Source organism: Equus asinus, chromosome 12 (assembly GCF_041296235.1).
Source record: "Equus asinus isolate D_3611 breed Donkey chromosome 12, EquAss-T2T_v2, whole genome shotgun sequence".
In the NCBI taxonomy this organism is placed as follows: Eukaryota; Metazoa; Chordata; class Mammalia; order Perissodactyla; family Equidae; genus Equus; species Equus asinus.
Window position 1 is genome coordinate 83,644,935 of NC_091801.1, and position 24,402 is coordinate 83,669,336.

The following is a 24,402-nucleotide window of genomic DNA, read 5'->3' on the forward strand; positions in this document are numbered from 1 at the left end:
GTGGAGGGAACCTCACAGGCGCTCACTGCTGCCGGGAGAGGACGGGGCGGAGGGCTCACGGGCTCAGCATCCAGCTGCGGAGGTCAGGAGACAGCTACAGAGGACGCTCACAGAGAAGGGGAGAGAGAAGAAAAAGTAGAAACCAATCGAAAATCGAACCGGCATCAAGTAGGACCACAAAGTCAAAGACACGGATGAATGAGACAAACCCTGGACAGGCTGATGAAGGAACGGGCCCGACAGGGGTGGTCAGGAGCAGAGAGGTGCGGACTCCAGCCAGAGCGGAGGCTGCACAGCAACAAGGGAATGTTCTGGACACCCTCTGCCCCAGCACCAGAAAACCCAGACAAAATGGACAAATGTCGGGAAAAATAATAATTTACCAACGCTGACTCCAGAATAAGAAAGATGCTGTGGACTCTGCTTTAACAGTAGGATACATAGCATGTAACAGAGAGAGAAAAAGAGAGCAGTCCCTGACGTATTCTGTGAGCTTGATGGAAACTTGACATCAAAGTCAGACAAGAGGAGGAAGAGTGAGGAACCATGGGGGCCGACAGAGACGCCGAAATCCTGAACAAGTATCTCCCAGCAGACCCTCCGTGAAGGTGAGTCACCCTTATCATCACTGTTATCAACTCCGGCCAATGGAGCGTATCCCAGAGACAGGAGAGAGATCTAATGTCAGAAAATCTACACGCGGCGTCCACCACGTTAACAGATTGTAGGAGAAAACGAGACAACCAGCTCGACAGAAGCAGAAAAACATTTGATGACACTCAACCCCCACCCAGGATTAAAAAAAACAAAACTCTTCTCAACCCCTTAGCAAACTTCCTTATTCTGACAGAGTATCCACAATAAATCTGAAATTGGCATTCTTCACGGAGAGAGGTGGGAAGCATTCCTTTCAAAGCTGGGAGCGAAACAAGGACGCCCGTTGTCACTCCCAGGTCAGGGTGCACCAGGGCTCCCACCAACAGGGACCAGGAAGAGAAATTAAAGGCGTGAACCTCGGGATGGAAGAAATAAAACTGTTCTTATGGGTAATAACAGGATTATCTTCAGAGGAAACCTAAAAGGCTTCTCAGGCCAAGTATTAGAAATAATGAGAAATTAACATTTGGCTGACTACGCACTCAATTTACAAAAATCATACAACATGCTGGTATATATGCCATTTATAGAAACAAAAACAATGCATGTTTAGGAACAAATCTAAAAAAAGATACGAAAGATATGGAGAAAATCATTGTTTAAATGTGTTTAACAACGTTGAAGAAGACAAGTAAACTGAGAGATGTTCACAGATAGAGGCCTCAATATCGTGAAGACGCCAGTTCCTACGAAATCGATCCGCAGAGGAACGCGATTCCAACAAAGATGCTAAGAGGGTCGTCAGTGGAACCTGACAGGTGGTTCTGCGCTCTCTGCGGCAGAGCCAGGGGCTGGGAAGATGCAGACAGCGCCACTCAGCACAGAGGCGGAGACACGGAGACAGTGAGTCATGACGGAGGGAGGGAGCGGCAGAGACCACAAGGAGAGCCTCGTGTGGAACCTGACATGGGAGGTGGCGGGGCAGCTGGGCGGAGGAGGGGTTCGTCCATGGTCAGGGCAACTGATCATCCCGCGGAGAAATGCAAAGGGCAGATTGCAAAGCCCTTCGGAGAAGAAGAGGCAAGCATCTTCCAGACTTGACTCAGGGAGTTCACCAGGAACCCGGGAATCATCAAGACCCCACAACAGGGGTGAGGGCGCACGGCCAGGAGATGGTATTTGCGACACGAACAAACCCGCAATGTACTGGCATCTGGATTACAGAACATGCCCACACGTGTGTGTGTGTGTGTGTGTACATTCCACAATCACTGAGAAGAAGAAACAAACAATCCAGTTTTAAAAATGGGCAAAAGGCATGAACAGACTTTCACAGCAAAGGAAACACAAACATAAACATATGAGAAATTCCAACCTCATTAGTAACCAAGGAGATGCAAAGGAACCACAATTAGATGCTATCTCACACCCGCCAGCCTGCAAAGTGAAGAGTCGACCCAACAACACAGACAGGCAGAGCGCGCCCCCCCGGCTACCGCCACCCCAGAAACTGATCCAGTCCCATCCGACAAGGTCGAACCAGTCAGACACCTACGACCCCACTCCCAAGGATGGTAGGAATCCCGCTGCTAAGTGTAGACCCAGAGAAACCCCTACTCCTGCCGTGAGGCACACAGCACTGTCTGTGTTACCGGAAAGCTGGAATCGCTGGACAGCCCTGTTGAGAGAAGGGTGGATAAATAAATTATGATACATTCACGCGATGTAATTTTATGCATCAGTGAAAAATATGAACCGCAGCTCTGCACAAGCACATGGATGAGTCTTAGAAACGAAGTCAAATGAAAAGAGCCAGTCTCAGAAGAATACAAACAGTATGGCTTGATTTTTATGGAGCCAAAAAATAAGCAACACAAAACAATATATTGCTTAGCAATCAAGACGTTTTACCAACATTGGCTGTCAAAATAATACAAAACTATTTTAAACTATATACAAGCAAGGGAATCATGGACACGAAATTTAGGAAGAGGTGACGCTGGGTGAGGACAGAGAGGGGATGCTGAGCTCCCACAGACGCATGGGGACAGTCTCGTTGTCGGGCTGGAGGCGGCTAACGGAAATTCACCATATCATGACACTTTATGTCGTAAATATACGGTATATGCAACCTTGTGTAAGTATCAAATAATATACTAGAAAAAAGATCATAGAAGCGACAGCATTGAGACTAGCCAGGGCTCTATAGACATATTACCTTCAACCATCACAGCAACCACCCGTCTGTGAACAGGCTTCTGACATTCCACTGCTCTGAGGTCCAACGTGCGGCCTCCACAATGCTCAGCATCCAGCGACGCTGCAGGAGTCCGGGGCTAAGGTTCTGACATCCCAACATGAGCTCCCGTGCTGCGGGGTTCCAGAGATCCCATCCCTTAAAGGTCCCAGAATGGTATGTCCCTTGCCAAGGCCACCTGGAGCCCGTCCTTGCTGGCCAGGCTGGCACTGAGGACAGAGACAGACCTCGCTCACCCACAGCTCACACACCCCGTGAATGCGGCCCCTTGAAGACGGCAGGGCTGGGCTTCCCCCCAGAGGCCCTCACAAGCTGTGAGCTGTGCCGCTGGTCCACGGTCCCCTTTCCAAGTTGTCAGGCTCCACCTCTCGGGACAAAGACACTCCAGCTGCTGTCCCCAGAGCAGGCAGCTTCCAAACCTCTGCCCATCGCCTCCTCCTCTCCGTCTCTCCCCAGCCGTCTCTGGGCACAGCCCTGACTTCTTCACTCGTCCTCAGAGGAGGAAGGCAGCCAGACCAGGCCCCCAGCCCAGGGTCAAGCAGACGGGGTTCCAATCAAGCATGACCTTGGGGAAGCCCCTTAGCCCCGCCGAGCCTTGGCCCTGCCTTCCACATGGCAACAGGCTATCCCTGGGGCTCGCAGAAGATGCAAGAAGGGAGATGACGTCTGCACGTGGCGGAAGTTGGTTGATTCTGAATCCAAAAGCATGCAGTCCGTCCGCTTTCGAGGAGGCTCGACACGCTCCTCTGCCCAAGCACTTCTGCCAAGGTGGGAGGGCACCTGCCGCGGGCCTGCACGCCCCGGACGTCTGCGCAGGACAAGGAAGAGGCCACAAAGGCTGCTGCCCAAAGCGGCCGTGCCCTGCAATGCTGCACCCGCCCCCCCAAGCCTTCACTCACCCAACAGTCTTGCATCTGAGCCCCGAGTGCTGGAAGCAGCTGAGGCCAGACAGCGCCCACACGTGCAGCTCTCTCCTCCCCGACATCAGGGACGCTACTCTTGGGCCAAATGCATCCGAAAAGCCCCAAGCCTGGGGGCTGGAGGGAGGGGCTGGAGCGAGGGACTCTCCCAGAGCCCAGGGGCCCCACCTGGATCAAAGGCGGAAGCTGAGACTTGCCAGCATTCGGGAGGGGGCTTCTGAGGATGAGGATGCAGACACACCGCCTGCCGTGACCACAAAGCCCCAGGGAGACAGACGGGGAGAAGGGGCCTCCCTGTGCTCTCCAAATCCCAGGGAAAGAGCCTCCTGGACTGCTGGCCTCAGGGGCACTGGCCTGAAGCCCCAGGCCAGGCTGCCTCCTCTAGGGAGGAGAGTGAAGGTCGCCAAGGTCAGCGTGTGTTGGGGTCCCCAAGTCCCCCGCCCCCCGACTCAGGAGCAGGCTGCTCCCAGGAAGGGGAACCAAGCTCCCCCACACAGAGCTGAGTCCGGGAAACAGAGGGGCAACGTGGCGATTTCCCAGACCCCAAGGAGGGCAGGGCCTGGGCAGAGGCCACGAGAGGAGGGGACGATGGAAGTGGGGGGAGGGGGCATGCTGGAGACGGGGAGCTGCTCTGAGGCTGTGGTGACTGGTACTGTTGTGCACAGTGCTCCCCCGCACTTCTCGCGGTATCCCTCCCTCCCTGCAGGACAGTGCTCGGCAGCCCGCAGCCCCAGGACTGGCTTGGGAAAGGCTCTGGTCAGTGCAGTGGGGCAGCGTCGCTTGCTGCTTCCAAGCCGACACTTTCAAAGCTCTTCTCGGACTCTTCTGTGCTCTGGTCTCTCTGCCAGGAGCCTGGCCACGTCCAGGAGTGGGCTGCCCATCAGTGTGGGTCCCAGAGTCACAAGCACAGAGCAAAGGCACTCAGAGTAAAGCCTCCAACCAGCTGCGGACGTGCGACACAAGCAAAACCCAAACCTGAGACCTGGGCTCATTTATTATGTGGCCAACAGCCTGAGCTGATGGGTACCGGGAGGAGCAGGGGTTCCGCTTAAAGAAGGGATGCTCGACTCTGCCGCTAACCTCCGCGTGATCCTCCGCAGCCCCTGAGGCCTCTCTGGCCTCACTCCCTTCTGCAAAGTGGACAGCAAGGCTCTGACGGTCATTACCACGTGGGGACCGCCGGCGTGGAGGCTGGCAGCTGGGCGGGGTGTGCGTGCTGGTGCTTAATGCAGCCAGGCCCTGCGTTAACAAAACCCACACGGCAACCGCTCGCGCTCACAGCCACACGCTCCTCTCTGATTTTCTCATCCATTCTCCTGCCAGAAGCAAGAGCATTTTGAGCGAAAAATGCAAATTTGGGGGGCATGGGGGAGCTCTTAGGCAGGCTATAAATGGTGCTGTAACGAGGCCTCCCTCCCCTAAGTGGAAGTAAGGGAAAGCTCATTGCGTGCTAAGGTTTCAAGCAGTGGGTGCCAAGGACCCCTGCTGAGGCAGCATCCCCAGACCCCCTTCCAAGCAGACAGCAGCAGAGGCCGGCGCAGCGGAAGGGGAGCAGCCGTCAAAGGCACGGGCCTCGCCAGCGTGGCGGAAGCCTCGCTCCCCACGAAGGCATCTGGGATGGCTTCACAATCCCGGATCACAGACGTCCCCTTTGCTCTGGTTTCCTCCAGAGCCCTTCCATCTGCCTTGTTGACAGCATGGTTAACGAGCCCTTGCCTGACTTCCCAAGGCAGCAGCGAAGTCTCGGGGGTTGGAGAACACGGAGGCGGTGTGGCCCAGGCACTTCCATGTGTGAGGGGGCGATGCTGCGGCCGACAGGCCACCGGACACTGAGGGCCTGCAGGGGGAGCTAGCCTGACTGCCCACCACCTCCACCTCTGTGATGTGTACACAGGGCTCCGGCCCTGGGGTTGCAGGGGAGGCTCCGGGGGGACACGTGCAGGGCCTTGTACAGGAGGCTATCTCTGGTGACTGTCCTTGCCCTCCCGTGCCCCTCGCAGAGTGATGAGGGTCAATCACTGCTCTCCGAGGCCTGGGGTCTGCGCCCGGCACAGGAGGGCACAGGGCACCCTGAAGGACTCGGCGGCCGGCCAGCCTCCACCGCCCAGAGGACAGCGATGCGTAGGGCTGTCCGTGGTGCTGACACTCAACGCCTGACACCCTCTGAGGCCCAGAGCGCCCACTTGCAGGACGGGACTGCCAAGGCCCAAGACCCCACAGAAGGCAAGCAATGGGGTCAAGCCCAAGTCATCTGGAATCAGAGCCAGACTCCCCACCCCCCACCTTTGGTCAGATCTCCATCCTCCAGATTCTGACCCCCTGGCACATGGGGACCTCCTCCAATGCCACCGCCCACCTGAGGGCTTCCCTCAGAGCCTCGAGTCCCTTCAGTCGGGGCTGAAAGGAAGAAGCCAAACTCCAGGAAACTGCGATCAAGAAAGAAAAGCGGGTCCCCCCTGCCTCTGAGGGACGAGGCACAAAATGTGTGTGCTCCCGCCCACGTGCCGCCATGCGCGTCCCCATGGTCCCGTGGGCTGGCCCCGCAAGCAGCTCAAGGCAGCCACAGCTCTTCTGCTGGGGCACGGCACACACCTGTCTGCCCAGGTGCCGCTGCCCTGCTGCGCCTTCTGGAAGCGTCAATTAGGCCCGGGAACGCTCCCTCCCTGGAGACAGGCTCGGGGCTCATTAGAGGAGCATCTCCAGCCTTCAGGGGCTTGTGAGGGCGGGCACGGCCACGCTCCGCACTCCGTCTTCTGTCTGCAGAGCACGCGTTTTGAGGAAGAGCTTGTTTGATGTCTGGGCGGTTCGCGTGGTTTAATTTTGTTGTTTTCTCTTTCTGCCATCAAGAGGTAAACAGACACGCTGCTCTGGCTTCCTAAAGAGGGCTGGATTAATAACGCGTCGGTGCAGGAGCGAGGAGGAAGGCCGGCACTGACCGGGGCACCGGGCTCTTCATCCGGGCTGTGCCACTGACCGGTTGTGTGACCCAGGCCACGTCACTGAGCCTCTCTGGGCCTCCTCTGCTCATGTGTAGACTGAGGCTGGGCCCCTGCCCCGCCCAGAGGTTTGAGGTGGTGCTGGCAGTGACAGTGCTCAGAGCAAGAAGGGGTACTGCGTGTGCTGGGCTCTCAACACGCAGGTACCGGCACGGTTTCACTTAACACCCCAAAACCCAGGAGAGGGGATATCTCCAGACAACGAGAGGACAGCTCAGAGATGGTAGGTAGTTTCATCAAAGTCACACAGCAAGTAACTTATACAGCCAGGACATAGTCCGGGCATTTTCAAGCTCTGCTCCTTGAGACAGTCAGGCTAGGAGCTCGTTAGGATGAGGTAACGACACTTCGAGTCACCCCTGTTCCCTCACTGCCACCACTGCCGTCATCACGCCCATGTGCAATGGGTTGGAAGCAGGCCTGGGCTGAGCGCAGCACTGAGTCCCTGTCCTGGCTCCGTGGGTACTGGGCAGGTGCCCTCAGCTCCCGCCCTCGGCTGTTTCATCTGCACAATGGGCACGTTGCTTCCTGGTGGGACAGATGTGCGTCTCGGCTGAGCGAGATATGGACAGGCCTGTCCTCCATCAGGTCCTACCCAGGCGCGGATGTGCAGAGCAGGGGCACAGCCCCCTCCCTCCTGCACCCCTCCTACCCCGGAGGATAGTGTCTGATGGAGGATAGTGTCTGATGGAGGATAGTGTCTGATGGAGGATAATGTCTGACGGCCCCCATGGACAAGGGGCCCCAGACGACGCAGCCCTCTGGGACAGTGGCATGTTCGGGAGGCTGGACTGGGCTGGCAGTGCCGACCTGGGGAGGAACGGGCCCAGTGGCAAGAAAGGCTTTGAAGCTGGACAGCAGGAATGTCTGCCCAACCACTGCTGGGTATGCCTTGCTTGTGTGACATGGCAGGGATGGCTGCAGTGACACTAAGTGAGCTGGCGACAAGACAGGAGACGTGGGAGGTGGGAGGTCTCAGGTCACTCTACCACTGCTGTCCACCCACCCTCACTCCCGTCACCTCCAGACCCCTTCAGAGCTGAGCTAGACTGGGACGGTGGGGCTGTGATAGGAGACGAGCCTTTTCCAGAAGACAGAAGGCATCTCCTGCAGAGACATTCCTGGCGAGAGCAGCAAAATCCCCGTCTCCCTTTCTGCTTCTTTCTTGGCAGAAAGCGCGGGAGGGCCATGGGCCTGGCCCCTGGGCCTGGCAGCGCTGAGGCCTGGCAATGAAGCCAATCTGTATCTGTCCGCAGAAGGCCCAGCTCGGCCAACTGGATTCAAGTGAGTCCCAGCCTCAGGGCTGCAGCTGGCTTCGCCAGCGCCTGGCACACCGTGTGCGCATCCTGGCATGGAGGCCTCCCCATCGCCCGACCTTTCCCTGCGGCCCATGCTGATGAGCCAATGCTCATGAGCCCCAGAGGAGGCGCGCTGCCAGCCAAGCCTCCAGCCCTCTCCAGACCGCCTCCAGCAGCTCGAGGTGACACATGGACCAAAACACTCGCTGAGCTTCCAGAAAGCTCAGAACCCAACTCTGTGCACAGCATGTCGGGGAGAGCACTGCCTCATGGGACCATCGGCACCGTATTTCTCTCTCATCCCTGCCACCGGCCCCTCCAGGGAGCACTGCCTTTTCCTGACTCGCTGGCTCCGTCAGAAGTGTGGACGTACACAGGGAAGCCTGGGCCTCAGAGAGCTGGACTCAAATCCTGGCTCCACCACTGCCAGTGCATGATGTCGGCGAGCGCAAGCCTCTCTCAAGTTTCACTCCCACATCCACGCAGCGACCCACCGCAGAGAGATAAGAAGGGAGGGCCCCTGGCAAGGACCGGCCACACTGGGGGCTCTTGGTGCTGTTACTCGGCACCCCACACCCTCCATTGCCAGGCACGGCCCCATGGGAAACTGTCAGAAGGCGAAGCTGGCCCTCTGGCAGGTGCTGAACACTCACTCTGAGCTCATTCCTGTGCCGACTGCCAGGATGGCAGGGAAAGGCAGACTTGCGCCTGCCCAGGGGAGCAGAGACCAGGTGGGGAGGCAGGCCCCTACCACAGAATGAAGACAGCAGGGTGCGGGCTCTGCTGTACAGAGGAAGGCGCTGCAGCCCAAGTGGAGGACAGGGTGTTGTCCTGCGTCTTGGGCCGCGTGGCCACAGGAGAAGAATGACAGCTCCCCAAGAGCCAGGACCATGGTCATCTTTTCCTATGACCCCCGCCTGCCTGGCACGGCCCTCTTGATGCAGCAGGGGCTCCAGAAAGAAAGGTCCATAGAGCAGCGTCACAGCTGCCCTCAGGCAGGATCGCAAATAGCCAAGCTCTTCGGGGCAGAGGCCTCCAGGCTTGGAGGGTAAGAACACAGATTGGGACACTGGTCCCACCCCAGGGAGTTTCTGAATAAGACATGAGCATCTCAAAGACAGAGAGATCTTTTTTCCTCAGTCTCCCAGTGCCTTCTACAGTGCCTGGGATGGAGGACTCACTATCATCACCATAATAACCACCACCATCATGACTTCCACCACCACCATCACCACCACCATCAGCATCACCACCACCACCACCACCACCGCCATCACCACCACCATCAGCATCACCACCACCACCATCACCACCATCACCACCATCACCATCACCACCATCTCCACCATCACCGCCATCACCACCACCATCAGCAGCACCACCACCACCATCACCATCACCACCATCACCACCACCATCAGCAACACCACCACCACCATCACCACCATCACCACCATCACCATCACCACCATCTCCACCATCACCGCCATCACCACCACCATCAGCAGCACCACCACCATCACCACCACCACCACCATCACCATCACCACCATCACCACCACCATCAGCAACACCACCACCACCATCACCACCATCACCACCATCACCATCACCACCATCTCCACCATCACCGCCATCACCACCACCATCAGCAGCACCACCACCACCATCACCACCACCACCACCACCACCATCACCACCACCACCATCACCACCACCACCACCATCACCATCACCACCATCACCACCACCATCAGCAGCACCACCACCACCATCACCACCACCACCATCACCATCATCACCACCACCATCTCCATCACCACCACCACCATCTCCATCACCACCACTATTGCCACCACAATCACCACCACCACCACCACCATCTCCATCACCACCACCACCACCATCATCACCACCATCACCACCATCACCAGGACTATCACCATCATCATCACTGGAACCAGTCACCATGCTAAGAGCCTCACACGCTGCCCTCTGAGGCATTACTGATACGTATTTTATAGAAGAGGCAATGAGGTACACAGAGATTAAGCAGTGTGCTCAGAGTCACATACAAGTCACTGGCAGAGCTGGAATAGAACCCAGTCTGTCTGACTTCAGGGACCGTCCTCATCTGTTAAATAAGCAGCAGTGCTCGTCCCTACTCAGCACACCTGAAGAAGGGGACTCTTGCTGTGAATGAGGACAAGATGCTGGACTGACTCTGGTCCTCTAGAACACGGGTGCTCTGGGCCACAGGTACTGGAAATAAAACAGGTTCATTTGCATTCAATTTGCATACAGCTGCTGAAAATAAGCCCAGATTCCCCACCACTTTAAAACTGCATTGTTTCTGCCTTGAAAGGGACCTTCCCACGCGCACACACACCCCCAATCACCCCGCCGTGGGGTGATGTCCCCTTGTCACCTCCCTGAGGAGGCAATTCCCATTCCCAGACCAGTCCCCACTGGGAGTGACCATAGCGCGCCTCCTCTCTCTGGGCTGCAGCCTCCCCGACTGGAGTGGCCAGGAATTCCCAGGGCCCTCTCAGCGGCAGCATGCAAAGCTGCACTGGGGCAGGGCAGGAGGATGAGGTCTCCTGAAGCGGTAATGTTGAAGAGGCCACACCACACGGGCAGGAGCTGTTTGTGAGCCAACGGCATCCTGGCCAGCTGACCTGGTGAGTTTAAACACTTGTCTGGGAAGGATGCTAGGAGATGCCCCCTGGAGCTGGCTGGCAGCTGCCTCGCCAGCGAGAACAGCCTCTGGGAGGCTCCTCCCCTCTTCCAGGCCACCATCTTCGAGCAGGACCCCCCAGCCGCACCCCTCCCAGGTGCCTGCCCTATGTCCTGGGCTGAGGACTGCTGGGCCGCTCCCCTGCTGGTCCAGCACTGCAAAGCTCCATCTAGGGGGAAGCTATCAGGACAGGAGGAAGCTTGGTTAGGAAGGGGTGCCTGGAGGCTGCCCCTCAGGTGAGAATCCAGGGGACTCACGAACAGGGCCTGGGCCTCGCGGAAGATCCACCGCGGAGAGGGGCCTGTCTGATGAGCAGCCTGGGGATTGTGAGGTGCGGCCAGACATCCCTTCCTCTGCCTGTGGTGGGATGGAGCTCAGGGGCTGGAGGCCTGGCCCCGGACATGTTGCTCTTCCTCTGCCCCCATGCCCGGCCCCGCGCCCCCTTCCAGCTGCTTAGCTGCTTCCTACAGACCCCGCCACCTCCCGGAAAAGCCCTTCTGCCCGTTTTGACCCACAGCCAGAAAGTACACCTCACCCACTTTGGGCTCCCAACACTGGCCCAGGAGGGGAGCAGGCGCTCAGGTCCACACACGCACACACACGTACACGGGTGCACATGGATACAACACACACGCGCACATAGGCACAGGTGCACAGCACATTCCACATGCCTGCACAAACACACGCACACACACACACGTGCACATGTATGCACACGCATGTTCACTGCCCAAGTGCATGTGCACACCTGCCCCCCCGGCTGTGAATGGTGCTGGCTGCCTGGAATAGCATCTTGGACAAGCCTCTTCACCCCTGGCCTCTCCATGGGAGACGCACTTCTTCCTTCGCGGGCTGCTGTGAGGGCCGCATTGGGTCACCCCTGTCCGCGGAGGGCAGGCACGTCTGGCTCTAAGACGATCCTGTTGCTCTTTCATAGTCAATGCCACCCCCTCCTCCGGGGCCTTTCCACATCAGCCGAGGCCGTGTGCATCTCCCCTCTATCGGGGTCTGGCCCGCAGTGCTGGCGCTTCATTAGCCACACTCTGTGGCAGGACGCCCCCTGACCCTGGTCTATACAACAGGAACGTTGTGGCCAGGCTGGCTGCCTACCCTGACGCACCCCTCCCGCTGCCTGGCCGCCAGCGCCCAGCTGCCGTCCCGGCACCCAGGTGAGCGGCCATTTGCCTGAAGGCCACAGCAAGAAGAGCAGGGGCGAGGGGTCAGTAGACAGGGCTCCACACCGCGCCCAAGGGCAAGCTCTGCTCCCTGTCCCAGCAGAGCCGTCTTCCTGCGTAAAGAAAGGGTGACGGGCCTCTGCCTGGGAGGGGCCAAGGCCACGTGGTTATCTACACCTTTCTTCACCCAGCCTTGGGCACCAGCCGCAGGTGCACGGCCTTTTGTCGTTCACCTCCAACCAGTGCCCACCGGCCCAGCGCCCAGAGCAGCCCCAAGACCTGCATTGTCCTCCCAACGCGCCTGCAGTCTCGGCATGCTCTGACCCACTCTCCCAGGAGAGCATGCACGTCACCCAACATCCCGCATGTCCCGGGCACGGTCCAGCAGGCTCAGACAAGGGGGATGTGACCCTCAAGCCACGCTGAGGCCGGGCCGTGGCAGCAGTGGCCTCCAACCCAGGCCATCCTGATCTGAAGCTGCTCAGAGTAGCCAGTGACACGGTGGGGCAATAGGGCCTTGTCAGATGATGGGGCCCCGGGCAGAGGACGGACAGAGGCTCCAACTGCCAAAGCATCCCCCACCTGCTCCCAGGGCCACGAGCTCTGTGGGTCTGCGCAGCCCACCCGGGGCGGAGAGGCCCACCGTTCCTGCTCAGGGCGTTGCGAGCCTGGTATTTATTAAATGCCACGTAGACTGACTTAAATCTTCGCCTAGGGTTATGTTCCTGCTCGGCATCCACTCAGAGCAGGACTGGTTGAGCAGCCCAAGAGCCAGTGTAGACAGAAAGGGCACAGCATCCAGGGTCTGGCCTGAGAGCACATGGGGTCCCCCCTCCTGCCCCCGCGACCGCACCAGCTGTCCCCACGACGCCTGGAACACAATTCACATTCACATTTCTCAGCAGAAGGGGGAGAATCTATAACAATCTGATCACGAAAATGAGATTCTCCCGTGTTCTTTGTACACAGGCACACCACGCACGCTCGGGCCTCAGCAAATCCAATTGCTGCTTATTTATCTGCTTGGCCTCCCAATTAAAAGGCAGCCTCCTCCCCCGCCCCCAATACATACTCACCCACCCCCAACAAGCAGGTTCCCACCGTGGCTCCCAGCCTGGCCGGAGCAGCAGGCCCCCAGCCCCAACTCCTGGGACATGTCCCTTGGGGCTCTCGTGGTTAAAAGATCCTGTCACTAAGAACGTGAGGAGGGGCTTCCGGCTAGAATTCATCCCCTGTCTGCCTTGTCCCCTGGAGGCACACACCAGCCGGGGGCTGGTCGGCCAGCGGGGTTCTTAGCATGTTTTGCTCTTTGCTGGACTGAGGTCAGCTCAGAGGCCTAGGGTCCTCAGGCCACCATCAGACCCCAGCCTCCATCCCACCCCAGGCCCGGCCCCACAGGAGATATTCTTTCTGCATCTCCTGATCTCACCCACCCAGTCACCCTAGCTCCAGCCTTGCCCCCCAGGGCGCCTCTAGCCTCCCAGCCTCACTGATTCCTGGGCAGAATCCTGGGACGTGCCTGGTGCTCTGCAATATGCATTTACTGAGCGCCAACTGCATGCCGAGCACTGTCCTAGGTGCCAGGGCTGCAGCCAGAGCCTGACTCGTGGCACCAGCATGTTGCAGGGAAGACAACTGCTTCCAGGGCGATGGGTGGGGAGAAGGGTCAGGGGAGTCCTCTCTGATGAGCGTGTGTTTGAAGAAAGACATGCAGGAGCAGCAGACAGGACACAGGAAAGCGGGTAGGAAAGGATGGGAGGGGATGAAAGAGGGCCAGGATGGGCCCCACGGCTTTCTGCTGCCCTTGAAGCCGCAGGGCCCCGGGGTGCCGGAACGCATTAGCACACGGGGGTGCTTGGGACAGAGCTGGCGCAGCCGGAGTTCGGGGCTCAATGGCATCCCTCCCACACGGGGCATCATCCCCCTACAGGATGGTTTTCTGGCCTTTCTGCTAACTCGCGGCCTCCAAAGGCAGACGACACGACACGGCGCGGTTTGCTAGGGCTGTTGTAGGGTTACCACGTCTCGTTCCCGAGACTGACGGCCCCTAAGGCCCCTTCGCAGAGCGTCGTCTCTGATGTGACCCCGTACCATGCATGCACGTAGGAATCTCCCCGCTTCTTCTGTCTTCTAGAAAAGTTTGTATATGACCAGCTCCCTTCCTTGCGAGTAGGGTGGAACGCCCTGCACAGACCATCTGGTTTAGTGCTTGCCCCGTGGAAGGAGTTTTCCCACCGATTCGATTTCTTTAATGGCTGAAGAACCATCGAGGCATCTATTCCGTCTCCAGTCAATGGTGGCGAGTTACACTTTTCTAGAAATTCGGTCCATTTTTTTTCCCAAGTTTCCAAATGCTTTGGCATAAAATTGTTCATGGAACTCTTATTATTTTGGAATTTCTGCTCTTTTCCTTCTGGATCGATCTTAATAGCAGTTTCTCTGTTTTCGTGGTCTTTCCAAGGAACCATCTTCCGGCTTTGTGGAGACCTATTATAACTTCTTAGACTCTGCTCTTGTCTCTACGGTCTTCTAATTTCTCTGAGTTTATTCTATAGTCCTTTTACTTTTATTTAATGTCTTTTTAATATCTGAATACATTAATTTTCAGCCTTTCTTCTTTTGTTGTATAAGCATTTAAGACTATTAATTTCCTTCGAAGTACCCTACAGATTTCAATACGCTGTATTTTCATTATTATGCAATTATGTCTTTTTTACATATCCATTAATGATTTCTTTTTTGATCTTGGAGTTATTTAGAACTGTTTTTAAAGTTCCAAACAGACAAGGAACTTTTACTTTACCTTTTTTCTATTAATATCTGATGATTGCATCTTTCCAACTGCATTTCTAACAAGTGCGGTGTCTTGTGCATTACTGAATCCCTGAAGCTTGTTGACATTTGCTTTATGATCTAATTCCTGGTCGAAACTTGCAAACACCCCGGCGTCCTTGAGGAGACAGAGCATTCTCCCTTTGTTCAGCGTGTGGTCCGTAAGTGTCCAGCGAGCCCGGTGTTCAGTATATTCAAACCTGCTCTCTCTTTACTAATTTCCCATCTCTGTGCCCCATGTTGAAAGCTTCTCCTATTAATGCTGCAGTCTCTCTTTAGGTGAGAAATTTTGCTTTATTTATTTTATTTTGAGCTATTTTATTAGGCATATACAAGTTCAGAGGTTCGTCTTCCTGATGCACTGAGCATGTTATGGAGTAATTCTCTTTACCATATTTAATGTGTTTATTCATATTATTTATACATACATTTGTCTTAATGTCCATTCTGCCTGAAATTGACACTGCCACCTTCTTCCACGCGGTTTCTGACTGGGCTTCCTTCTTTATGCCTTTACTCCCACCTTTCCCACGGCCTCATGTTTCTGTGAGTCTCTCGTACACAACAGAGACTTTTTCCTCCGATGTGACGATCCTGGACATTTAATGGGCTCTTTGCATCTACTGGCATTAATTGTTTACTGGACATGAGTCCAAAAGCCTGCCTCGTTCTTCTATGGGTCCTATTCTTTCTTCTATATGATTCTGTATTTTACTTTTATTTTCATATGATTCTCCTTTTTCTTCAGTAAGGACGTCTGCTTGACTGTATTCCACTCCAGTCCCACTGGATGAAAGCCATTCCTCCAACGCCGCTCTTCTAGGGAGGACCTGCTGCCTTAAATGTCATTGTATTTTTTTACTGGTTTCGTGTGTGTGTGTGTGTGTGTGTGTGTGTGGAATCTCATCACACAGAGATCCTGTGACCACGCCGTGATCGGAACAGAGCTGCCCCGACATCCGAGGGGTTCCCCCACGCTGCCCCTTCCGAGTCGCACCCTCTCCTACCTCCCAAATGCCTGCAACCGCCAGTCTGTCCTCAATCTCCATACTTTCCTCACTGTGTGAATGTCACACACAGGGAACCACACAGCACGTGACCTTTGGGACTGGCTTCTCCGCTCAGCGAAAGGCCCTTGGAGCCTTGGAGCTCGTCCGTCCCTCCTGCAGAGGATTCCACGGCATGGCGGCACCACACCCAGCCCGTTACCCACCGAGGGACCTGTGGGTTGCTTCCAGTGGGGGACTGTTATAAACGAGCTGCCATGAACACTGTGTCCAGGTTTTCGTGTGAAGGTGAGTTGACTTCTCCAGGATAGATGCCCAAGTGCAACTGTTGGGCAGTATGGTAACTGGCCATTTGACTTTTAAAGAACTGCCCAACAATTGTCTTGAGTGGCTGTACCTTGTTACTGTCCTGCCAGCACTGGAAGAGTCGTCGTTTCTCCGTACCCTATCATCCCAGGAGGCACGTAGTGGCATCTCACGATGGGCTTAATTTGCATTTCTCTAATGGTTAGTGATGTTGAATATTTTTTCAGGTGCATATTTGCCAGCCACGGATCTTCTCTGGTGAAGGGTCTGCTCAAATCTTTTGTCTACTTTTTTTTTTTCAGGAATATTAGCCCTGAGATCTTCCTCTTTTTGCTGAGGAAGACTGGCCCTGAGCCAACACCCATGCCCATCTTCCTCTACTTTATATGTAGGACGCCTGCAATAGCATGGCATGCCAAGCGGCGCCATGTCTGCACCCAGGATCTGAACCAGCGAACCCCGGGCCGCTGAGAAGTGGAACCTGCGAACTCGACCACTGCGCCACCAGGCCAGCCCGCCCATTTTCTAATTGAACTGTTTTCTGATTGTTGAATTTAGAGAGCTCTTTACAAATTCAGGATACCAGTCCTCTGTCAGATAGTGATTCACAGACATTTCCTCCCATAAGTAGCTTGCCTTTCATCCTCCCAGCGGGGTCCTTTGCAGAGCCTACGTTTTCAATTGTGATGAAGGAGCCCTTGAGTTTATTAACAGAGGCTAAAATTCATGGACACTTACCTTCCCTGCAAATATCACGTGCTCAGCACGCTTTGTCCGCTCTCCCCCATGACACCTCGCCACTGTGCAGCCGTTGTCCTCGGCTTTCTCCGCTTTTAACCCCACAGACTGGACGTCACAGTCAGTTACGAGTTTATTACTTCACACAGCCATTTGCGGGGTTCCCTCACCCCGACCGTCTCCTGGCCCGCTGTCCTTGCGCTCCAGACCTCCCTCCTCGGACAGTTCCCCTCCACCTGACGCCCGTCCTCAGGGGTCCTTTGGTGAAAGTCTCCTGCTGGTGAACCTCAGAGTTTTCACGTGTACGGAAATGCCTGCATTTTGTCTTTCTTCTCGAAAGAGGGTTTGTTGGCGCGTATTTCCAGGTGGACAGTCATTTGCTCTCAACACCGGGTAGATGTTACCTCACCGTTTTCCAGCTTCTCCTGCTGCTGATGGGGCTGAGCGGTGAGCAAGGCTGTGGGTCTTTCCTTCCTTTCCAGCTGCTCCCTGGAGCTGCCCTTCCACGCGGTGTCCAGGGATCCCCCATGTCACGTCCAGGAATGCGCTTCCCTCGGTCCAGCGGCCTGGTGTCAGTGGGACCTCGGCCCCTCACACACTGCGTGCCCACATCCCAGCTTCTCTCCTCCGGGACTCCAACTACATGTGGGTCGAATGTCTGACTCTCTTCTCCCTATCTCTTAATCTCTGTCACAGTTTCTGTCTTCTCATCTCTCTCTGTAATACCGTAATTTCTTCAGATTTATCTTTCAGTTGCTATTTCTCACTTCATCTGCGTCCAAATATGTTGCTTGACCCATCCGTTGAGCTCATTTCTCAGAGTTATAATTGATCTTTTCCAGACACACTTGGTCACTCTTTTTTTTTTCTGGGAAAGATTTGTTCTGAGCTAACATCTGTTGCCAATCTTCCTCCATTTTTTTTTCTCTTCCCAAAGCCCCAGTACGTAGTTGTATATTCTGGTTGTATGTCCTGCTGGTTCTTCTATGCGAGATGCCACCTCAGCATGGCTACTGACAGATGAGCGGTGTGGTTCCGCACCTGGAAACTGAACTCGGGCCGCCAACGTGGAGTGCACCAAACTTTAACCACTAGGCCACCAGGGCTGGCTCTTGGTCACTTTCGGTTAATCTCTTATTATTGCTCATTTGTATGATCTCATCTTGCTTTAAAAATGGTTCTTAGAAATGATCTTATGTTACGTATCTGATGAATTCCCACAGCAGGAGTCCACTGGGGTCTGTAGGAGTCTGCCAAGGCTGCCGTAACAAAGACTGGGCAGCTTAAACCACAGGAATTCATTTTCTCTCGTTCAAGAGGCCAGCAGTCCGAGCCCAAGGCATCGGCAGGGCTGGGTCCCCCTGAGGCCTCTCTCTCTGGTGTGTAGACGGCGTCTCCTCCCCATGTCTTCGCACGGTCGTCCCTCTGAGAGTGTCTGTGTCCTGATCTCCTCCTCTTATAAGGACACCAGTCAGACTGGGTCAGGGCCGCCCTGTGACCTCACTTACCTTCATCACCTCTGTGAAGACCCCGCCTCCACACAGTCGCATCCTGACATGCCGGGGGTTAGGACTCCAACATGGGAATTTTAGGGGATGCAGTTCAGCCCATAACAGGGCCTAAGGCTGTTGTCCTGTTCTCCCCTTATTTCTCTTTTGTTACTTATCCCACTGAGTGGCCTGCCCCATTATAGACCCACAGCCTCTGACTGTGGGTTCACACGGTGCTTCTCAGTCTGCGGGTGCCCCAAAGGCCTGCCTGGACCCTCTTCTCTGGAAAGGACCTTCTGCCAGGATCCAGGGCCGTGGGGCAGCCTTTCCTCTGCTTCCCACCAGAGCGCTCTCATTTGGGGTGGCAGGGGTGGTGGTGTGGAGACAAGACTGCTCATATTGATTGTTCTCTGGGAGCCAGCAAAGCATTTAAAACCAGGGTTTCTCATGTTAAATCGTTTCGTAGCGGGAGACCATCTGGGCGGTCTAGCCACAATCCCCCAGGAGCAGGTCTGCCCCACTGCCCTCCTTTCCTGCGGCTCCTCCAGGGCAGGATGGGCCCTTCTCATTTCACAGCAGGGGAGGCTCACTCACCTGGTCAGGCAGCCAAGGAGGGGAAGGGCATGAACACGGAACTCTGAACCGGGCTCAAGGCTGCCCCTCGCTCTCTCCATGACCCTGGACTTCGCCCCTGCGCCCCCAGTGCTGCTTGGCTCTCAGGCTTCCTGCTCATACGAAGGGCGTGGAGAGCCGACCTGAGCCCTCCTCCGGGTCTGGTGGAAGCTACCCCAGTGCTTCTCCAGCTCGGGGAAAGGTTCTCTTCTGGAACATGCTGTGGAAGGCCTAGCAGTCAAGCCAGAGAATGCCGTAGAAACGTCTCCTGCCCTGGCCACTGCCACCTAAGAGATGTCCCCATCAGGCCCCTCTCAGCGTCCCCAGCATGCTGCCTTCCCTCTCCGCGACCCCTCCCCTGGCGTCTGTCCCCACAGCCTTCACAGGCTCTCCATGCCAACTGCTCCTTCTCTCTCCTAGTGCTGACCTGTGCCCCTGCCCAGGGCAGCTGAGCATGCATGGCCCCCGGCCCCAGCTGGCTCCAGGCTCCCCACCGCTGGGCCCACGGCCTCGCCAGGACACCAGCCCTGACCTCGCCACCCTCCCGGCAGCCCTGCTCCCCCTCCGCCCCTCTTCCCAGCTCCACCATCCCCCGGCCACTCCGGCTCAGAACCGGGGCTGCCCGGGAAAGAAGAGGATGTGCAGACCTGAGGTTGGCAGCCGCAGGCTTCCCTCAGCTAGAATCCCACCTGACACTGGCCACTGTCTCTCCAGCTGCCTCCACCTCACATGCTCACTAAGAACGTTTCATCCTCAACAGCTCTGACAGGCTCCTGCTTAAACCAAGACCACAGCCTCCTTCCTAACGGATCTTCTGGCTGCCCTACCCCGTTCCCAAGAGAAGGAGCGCCCAGAGCCCCAGGTCATAGGGTAGCACTCCTGGCTCGACTTTGGTGGCCCTTCCGTGCATGAAGACCCCGCCCTCGAGGCCAGGCAGGGCCTCTGTTCTCCCCACGTGCAGCCTGTGCTCCTCTGCGCAGCCCAGACCCATGGCCCAGCAGATAGGCCCCTGTCCCAGCCATGCCCCTACAGGCTCTCTGCATGTGGCAGCAAGGGGCTCAGGACTCAGGGGGCAAAGGGCACTGGGCAGTGGAGGGAGACAGACCAAGAGGGTCACTCTGCCCCTCAGCAGCCACGCCCCCTCTCAGGCCCCGGCTCCTCAGCTCCAAAGCAGGAGTGGGGCCGTCTATCCCCAAGCTTGCCCTGATTCCTCAGAAGACCCTGTCAGCCCTCCTCTCCACCAGCCTGCTCTGCCAGCCTCACCCACGTCTGCCAACTCGGCTCTAAGGCTTCTGCCCCAGAGCCTTCTTCAGGGAGGGCACCGCAGCCCACAGCACCACCGTCCCAGCGGTCAGCTCCACAGTGGGACTGCAGGCTGCCTGCTCGGAACCTCCCACCCTCCCTCCAGCAACAGAACCTCCGTCTGGGGCTAAAGCCATAAAGATATTTCCCAGCTTCTACTGCAACTCAGTATGAGCACCTGAGTAACTTCCAGCCACTGGGATGAGATCCAGGAACAGGTGCCCTTAAAGGGAAGGGGTGTGCCCTTCCTAATCCCTTCCCTCCATGCTGCTACCTGGAACCTGAGTGCAATGGTGGGAGTCTCGCAGTCATCGTGGACCAGGATAACCATGATGGAGGAGGGCACTGAAAGCCGCCTGGGTCTCTGCGGACTGTGGAGCCACCTGGCTAGCTCTGGATCACCAACCTCCAGGTTTCTATATGTAAGAGCCACAATGCCTATCTTCTTTAAAACACGCCATTCTGGGTTTTCTGTCAAATACATCTAACTAGTTTTAACTGATATATGCAATAACATTCACCAAATGTGTATTTACTTGCTTAGTATTGATTTCTGCAGCAGACCATGAGCTCTGAGAGAAGAGGCCTCTTGTCTGCCTTGGTCACTTCTGTATCCTCAGCACTTACTACAGGGGCCACCCCAGAGAAAGCTCCCAAGAGGTATCATGGGACCAACCAGGGTCAGGGATCAGGATCAGGACTCAGTGTATGACCAGGATCAGGGCTCAGAGTGTGACCAAGGTGAGGACTCAGTATGTGACCAGGATCAGGGCTTAGAGTGTGACCAGGGTGAGGACTCAGTGTGAGACCAGGGTCAGGACTCAGTATGTGACCAGGATCAGGGCTTAGAGTGTGACCAGGGTGAGGACTCAGTATGTGACCAGGGTGAGGACTCGGTGTGTGACCAGGATCAGGGCTTAGAGTGTGACCAGGGTGAGGACTCAGTGTGTGACCAGGATCAGGGCTCAGAGTGTGACCAGGGTCAGGACTCAGTATGCGACCAGGGTCAGGACTCAGTGTGTGACCAGGCTCAGGGCACAGCGTGTGACCAGGGTCAGGGCTCAGAGTATGATCAGGATCAGGGCTCAGTGTGTGACCAGGGTCAGGGCTCAGTATGTGACCAGGGTAAGGGCTCAGAGTGTGACCAGGGTCAGGACTCAGTGTGTGACCACGCTCAGGGCACAGCATGTGACCAGGGTCAGGGCTCAGAGTATGATCAGGATCAGGGCTCAGTGTGTGACCAGGGTCAGGGCTCAGTTGGGACTACATTACGGGTTGACCAGTGATAGCCTATAACACAAGAAAGTAGCGTTCATTGCCAATAGGGAGGTGAATGTCAACCACGGTGGGCATCTTTTAGTGGACAAGAAGGGTCCATTCCTTCCATCTGGAATGAACATTTACGAAGACTTCTCGGAGGTGGCATTGAGATAGACCCAGGATTTGTAGGGTAGAAGGAAGGGTTCCAAGGAGGGGACATCTGAGTAAAGTCTGCCATGCAAAGCAAATGATGCCCTTTGCACCCATGGAGGAAGAGGGTGGCAGGGCACTAGGCTAGACCGCAGAGGGCAGCGGCTCCGTGGCTCAAGAGCCTGGGCATCTTCTGCAGACAGAAGTTCCTGACACACTGCTGGCCCCACGGTAAAACCTGAAAACCAGGAAAACTCCCACCCATTGTGCCAGTGACAAAGGTGTCGGCTCTCCACGGTGCTGGGCTTCCCTGGGAGCGCTGGGAGCAGCATGCCGTCCAGGTCATGCCACTACTTCAGTATCTTGCTTCTGGAAAAGGCTTTTACCCACAAGGGTCAGGAGGAAGCCGTGGAGGAGCTGGAGGAGGGAGGGAAGTCCAGACCAGTGGGGCCCCGGGGGCTGGGGCCACCCGCCCTCTCCTGCTGTCCCTGACGGCCACCCAAGCTGTCTGGGTGTGGCTTGTGCCCTGCCTAACAGGCCCAGGAGTGGGTGCTGGGCCCCAAGGGACCAAGAGCCAAAGGAGGTGGTGGACGGAGGAGGATCTGAGACCAGGAAGCACTCAGGGCCACCGGGGGTGAAGCAGGGGCACAGCCCGTTGCGGAGAACGGGCGGGTTCTGTCTCATTGACTTGGCAGCAGCAGCAGCATCATGAATGCGTTTTTTTGTTGTTATTTTATGCTTATATAAGAAAAATATATTTTTGGAAGAGAAATCAACAGGTACAAAACGACACCCGATCGCGTACAGGACCCAGTAACAAACACGCACACAGATACCGTACAACAGGGACAAAGCTGGGGAGGAATGACTCCAGGCCAACCAGACATGGCTCCCTCTCCCAGAATCAAGAGGACCACAGGAGCCAGCCCTCCGAGTCCACACGCCCACGAAGGAGGGGCTTCCAGGAGTCATGCCAGGGCACACTCTGGGGGCCTTCTTGGCACCCAGCTAAGCCACATTCCAGGGTCCCAACGCCCAAGGTGCCCGTCGGGGAAGCTGGGCCCCCACGCCTCTTCCTGCCGCTCTGCCCGCCGGCCGCCGCAGAGGTGCTGGCTCATCCTCCACGATGCTCACCGGGCTGGTTGGAGCGCAGGAAGCGGAGCAGAGGCCTGACTCTCTGCTGGCGTCCCTCTGTTCCTCAGCTGCGTGGTCCCTGAGTAGACTTCTGTCCAGGCCCCTGGGGGGCCGGCTCCCGGAAGCCCTTCCTCACACGTCACGGAGCCGCACAGACAATGGCAGCGACAGAAGGGGCAAGCACAGATGGATGGCACTGGCGTCCTCTCTGGCTCCACCGAGGCCCCGTCTCTGCCCACCTCTCCCTCAGTCCCTCTTAGAAGGACTAGAGTCCCTGCTATGCCTGTGGCCTCCAGGGCCCAGACTCTAGGGCTCCTCCTCCACCTTCAAGATCATCCCTGAGAAGACCTCCGGGCCTGGGTGGGTGCCCTGGGGGCTGCCCTGGGAGCCTCTGGAGGGCCCATGGGCCTCTCTACCAGCAGGGGTGCCGTCTGGGGCTGCGGGCGAGGCTCCTCGGGAGGGGTGGGCCTCCACCAGCCTCTCAAGGGTCCGGTTGAGGGCCTCCACGCCGTCGGCCAGCCGCTGGCTCTGCTCGGCCAGTTGCTGCAGCAGCAGGTTCTGCTGAGCCATCAGTGCACTCTGCTGCTGGGACCAGGAGGAGAGTAGGGTGCCCTGCCGCTGATGGACGTCCAGCAGCCGCCGCTCAAACTCAGAGGCCTCAGCCACTGCCGGCCTCCCAGAGGGCTGGGGTGGTGCAGAGGAGGGAGGGGAGGGCCGGAAGGGCCCTGGGAACGCAGCTGCTGGGGGTGCTGAGGCCGGGGAAGCGGGTGGGGAGGGCGGGGAGGCTGGCGCAGGGAAGGCTCCTCGGAGGTCCAGGGGGTCGGGCTCAGGCAGGCTTGGCCCATCCAGAGTCCGCAGGGGTAGCCACAGGCAGCTGGGGGCCTCGTCCTCCTCGTCGGCTAGCAGAGGGAGACAGGAAATGTGAGCCTTTGCCAGCCAGGATGGGAGCATCACCGGGAGGGACGGGAGGTGCCAGGAGAGTAAGCTGCGTGAGGCCCCCTGCACTCGTAGCTCTGGCATCACAGTGCCTGCTGCAGCGGGCAGCAGTACCCTAACTAAGAAAGCAGGAGTGAGCCTGGAAGACGTGTTCTAGTAATGCTGAAGCTGAAACCTCAGCCTGGTGACTCCAAAGCCTAGGGGTTCACCACCATGCTGCCATCTCTACCCATCCACCCACCATTCACGCATATCTCCACCCACCCATCCACCCAAGCTGGCCATTATCTATCCACCATCTTGTCTATCCATCTGTCTACCTATACATACCCACAGACTCATGCACTTGTCTATCTGCCCATCCACTGTTCATCAATCATCTCTCCACCCTCCCTCTGTCCATCTCCTCCCTTCCTTGCACCCTCCTTCCTCACATTCATCCATCCATCCATCCACCCATCTGTTCATCTCTCAGCCATCCATCCTCGATCCTCTGTCCATCTCAGCCTCTGTCCATCCATCCAGCCATCCACTCACCCATCCACCCGCCCAGGTATATATTTGTTCTTTTTTCCTTCCATCCATCCATCCATCACCTATCCATCCTTGATCCATTCACCCACCTATTTGCTCACACCTCTGTTCATCCATCCAG

The 24,402-nt window shown here is 56.7% G+C and overlaps 1 protein-coding gene across 32 annotated transcripts in view; it reads right to left on the bottom strand.

The window, feature by feature from the left end:
• TSNARE1 (t-SNARE domain containing 1) overlaps nt 1–24,402 on the bottom strand; it is a 169,445-nt gene that overhangs the window by 31,430 nt on the left and 113,613 nt on the right. For 21 of the 32 annotated variants that reach the window (XM_070481743.1, XM_070481723.1, XM_070481742.1 and 18 more), the window contains one exon: nt 22,391–23,710. The exons of the other annotated variants lie outside the window; for them this stretch is intronic. In XM_070481743.1, the coding sequence (XP_070337844.1) occupies nt 23,381–23,710 (330 nt within the window). In that variant the 3' untranslated portion in view covers nt 22,391–23,380. Of the gene's footprint in view, nt 1–22,390; nt 23,711–24,402 lie in introns of those variants that run through there. 32 annotated transcript variants of the gene reach the window in all.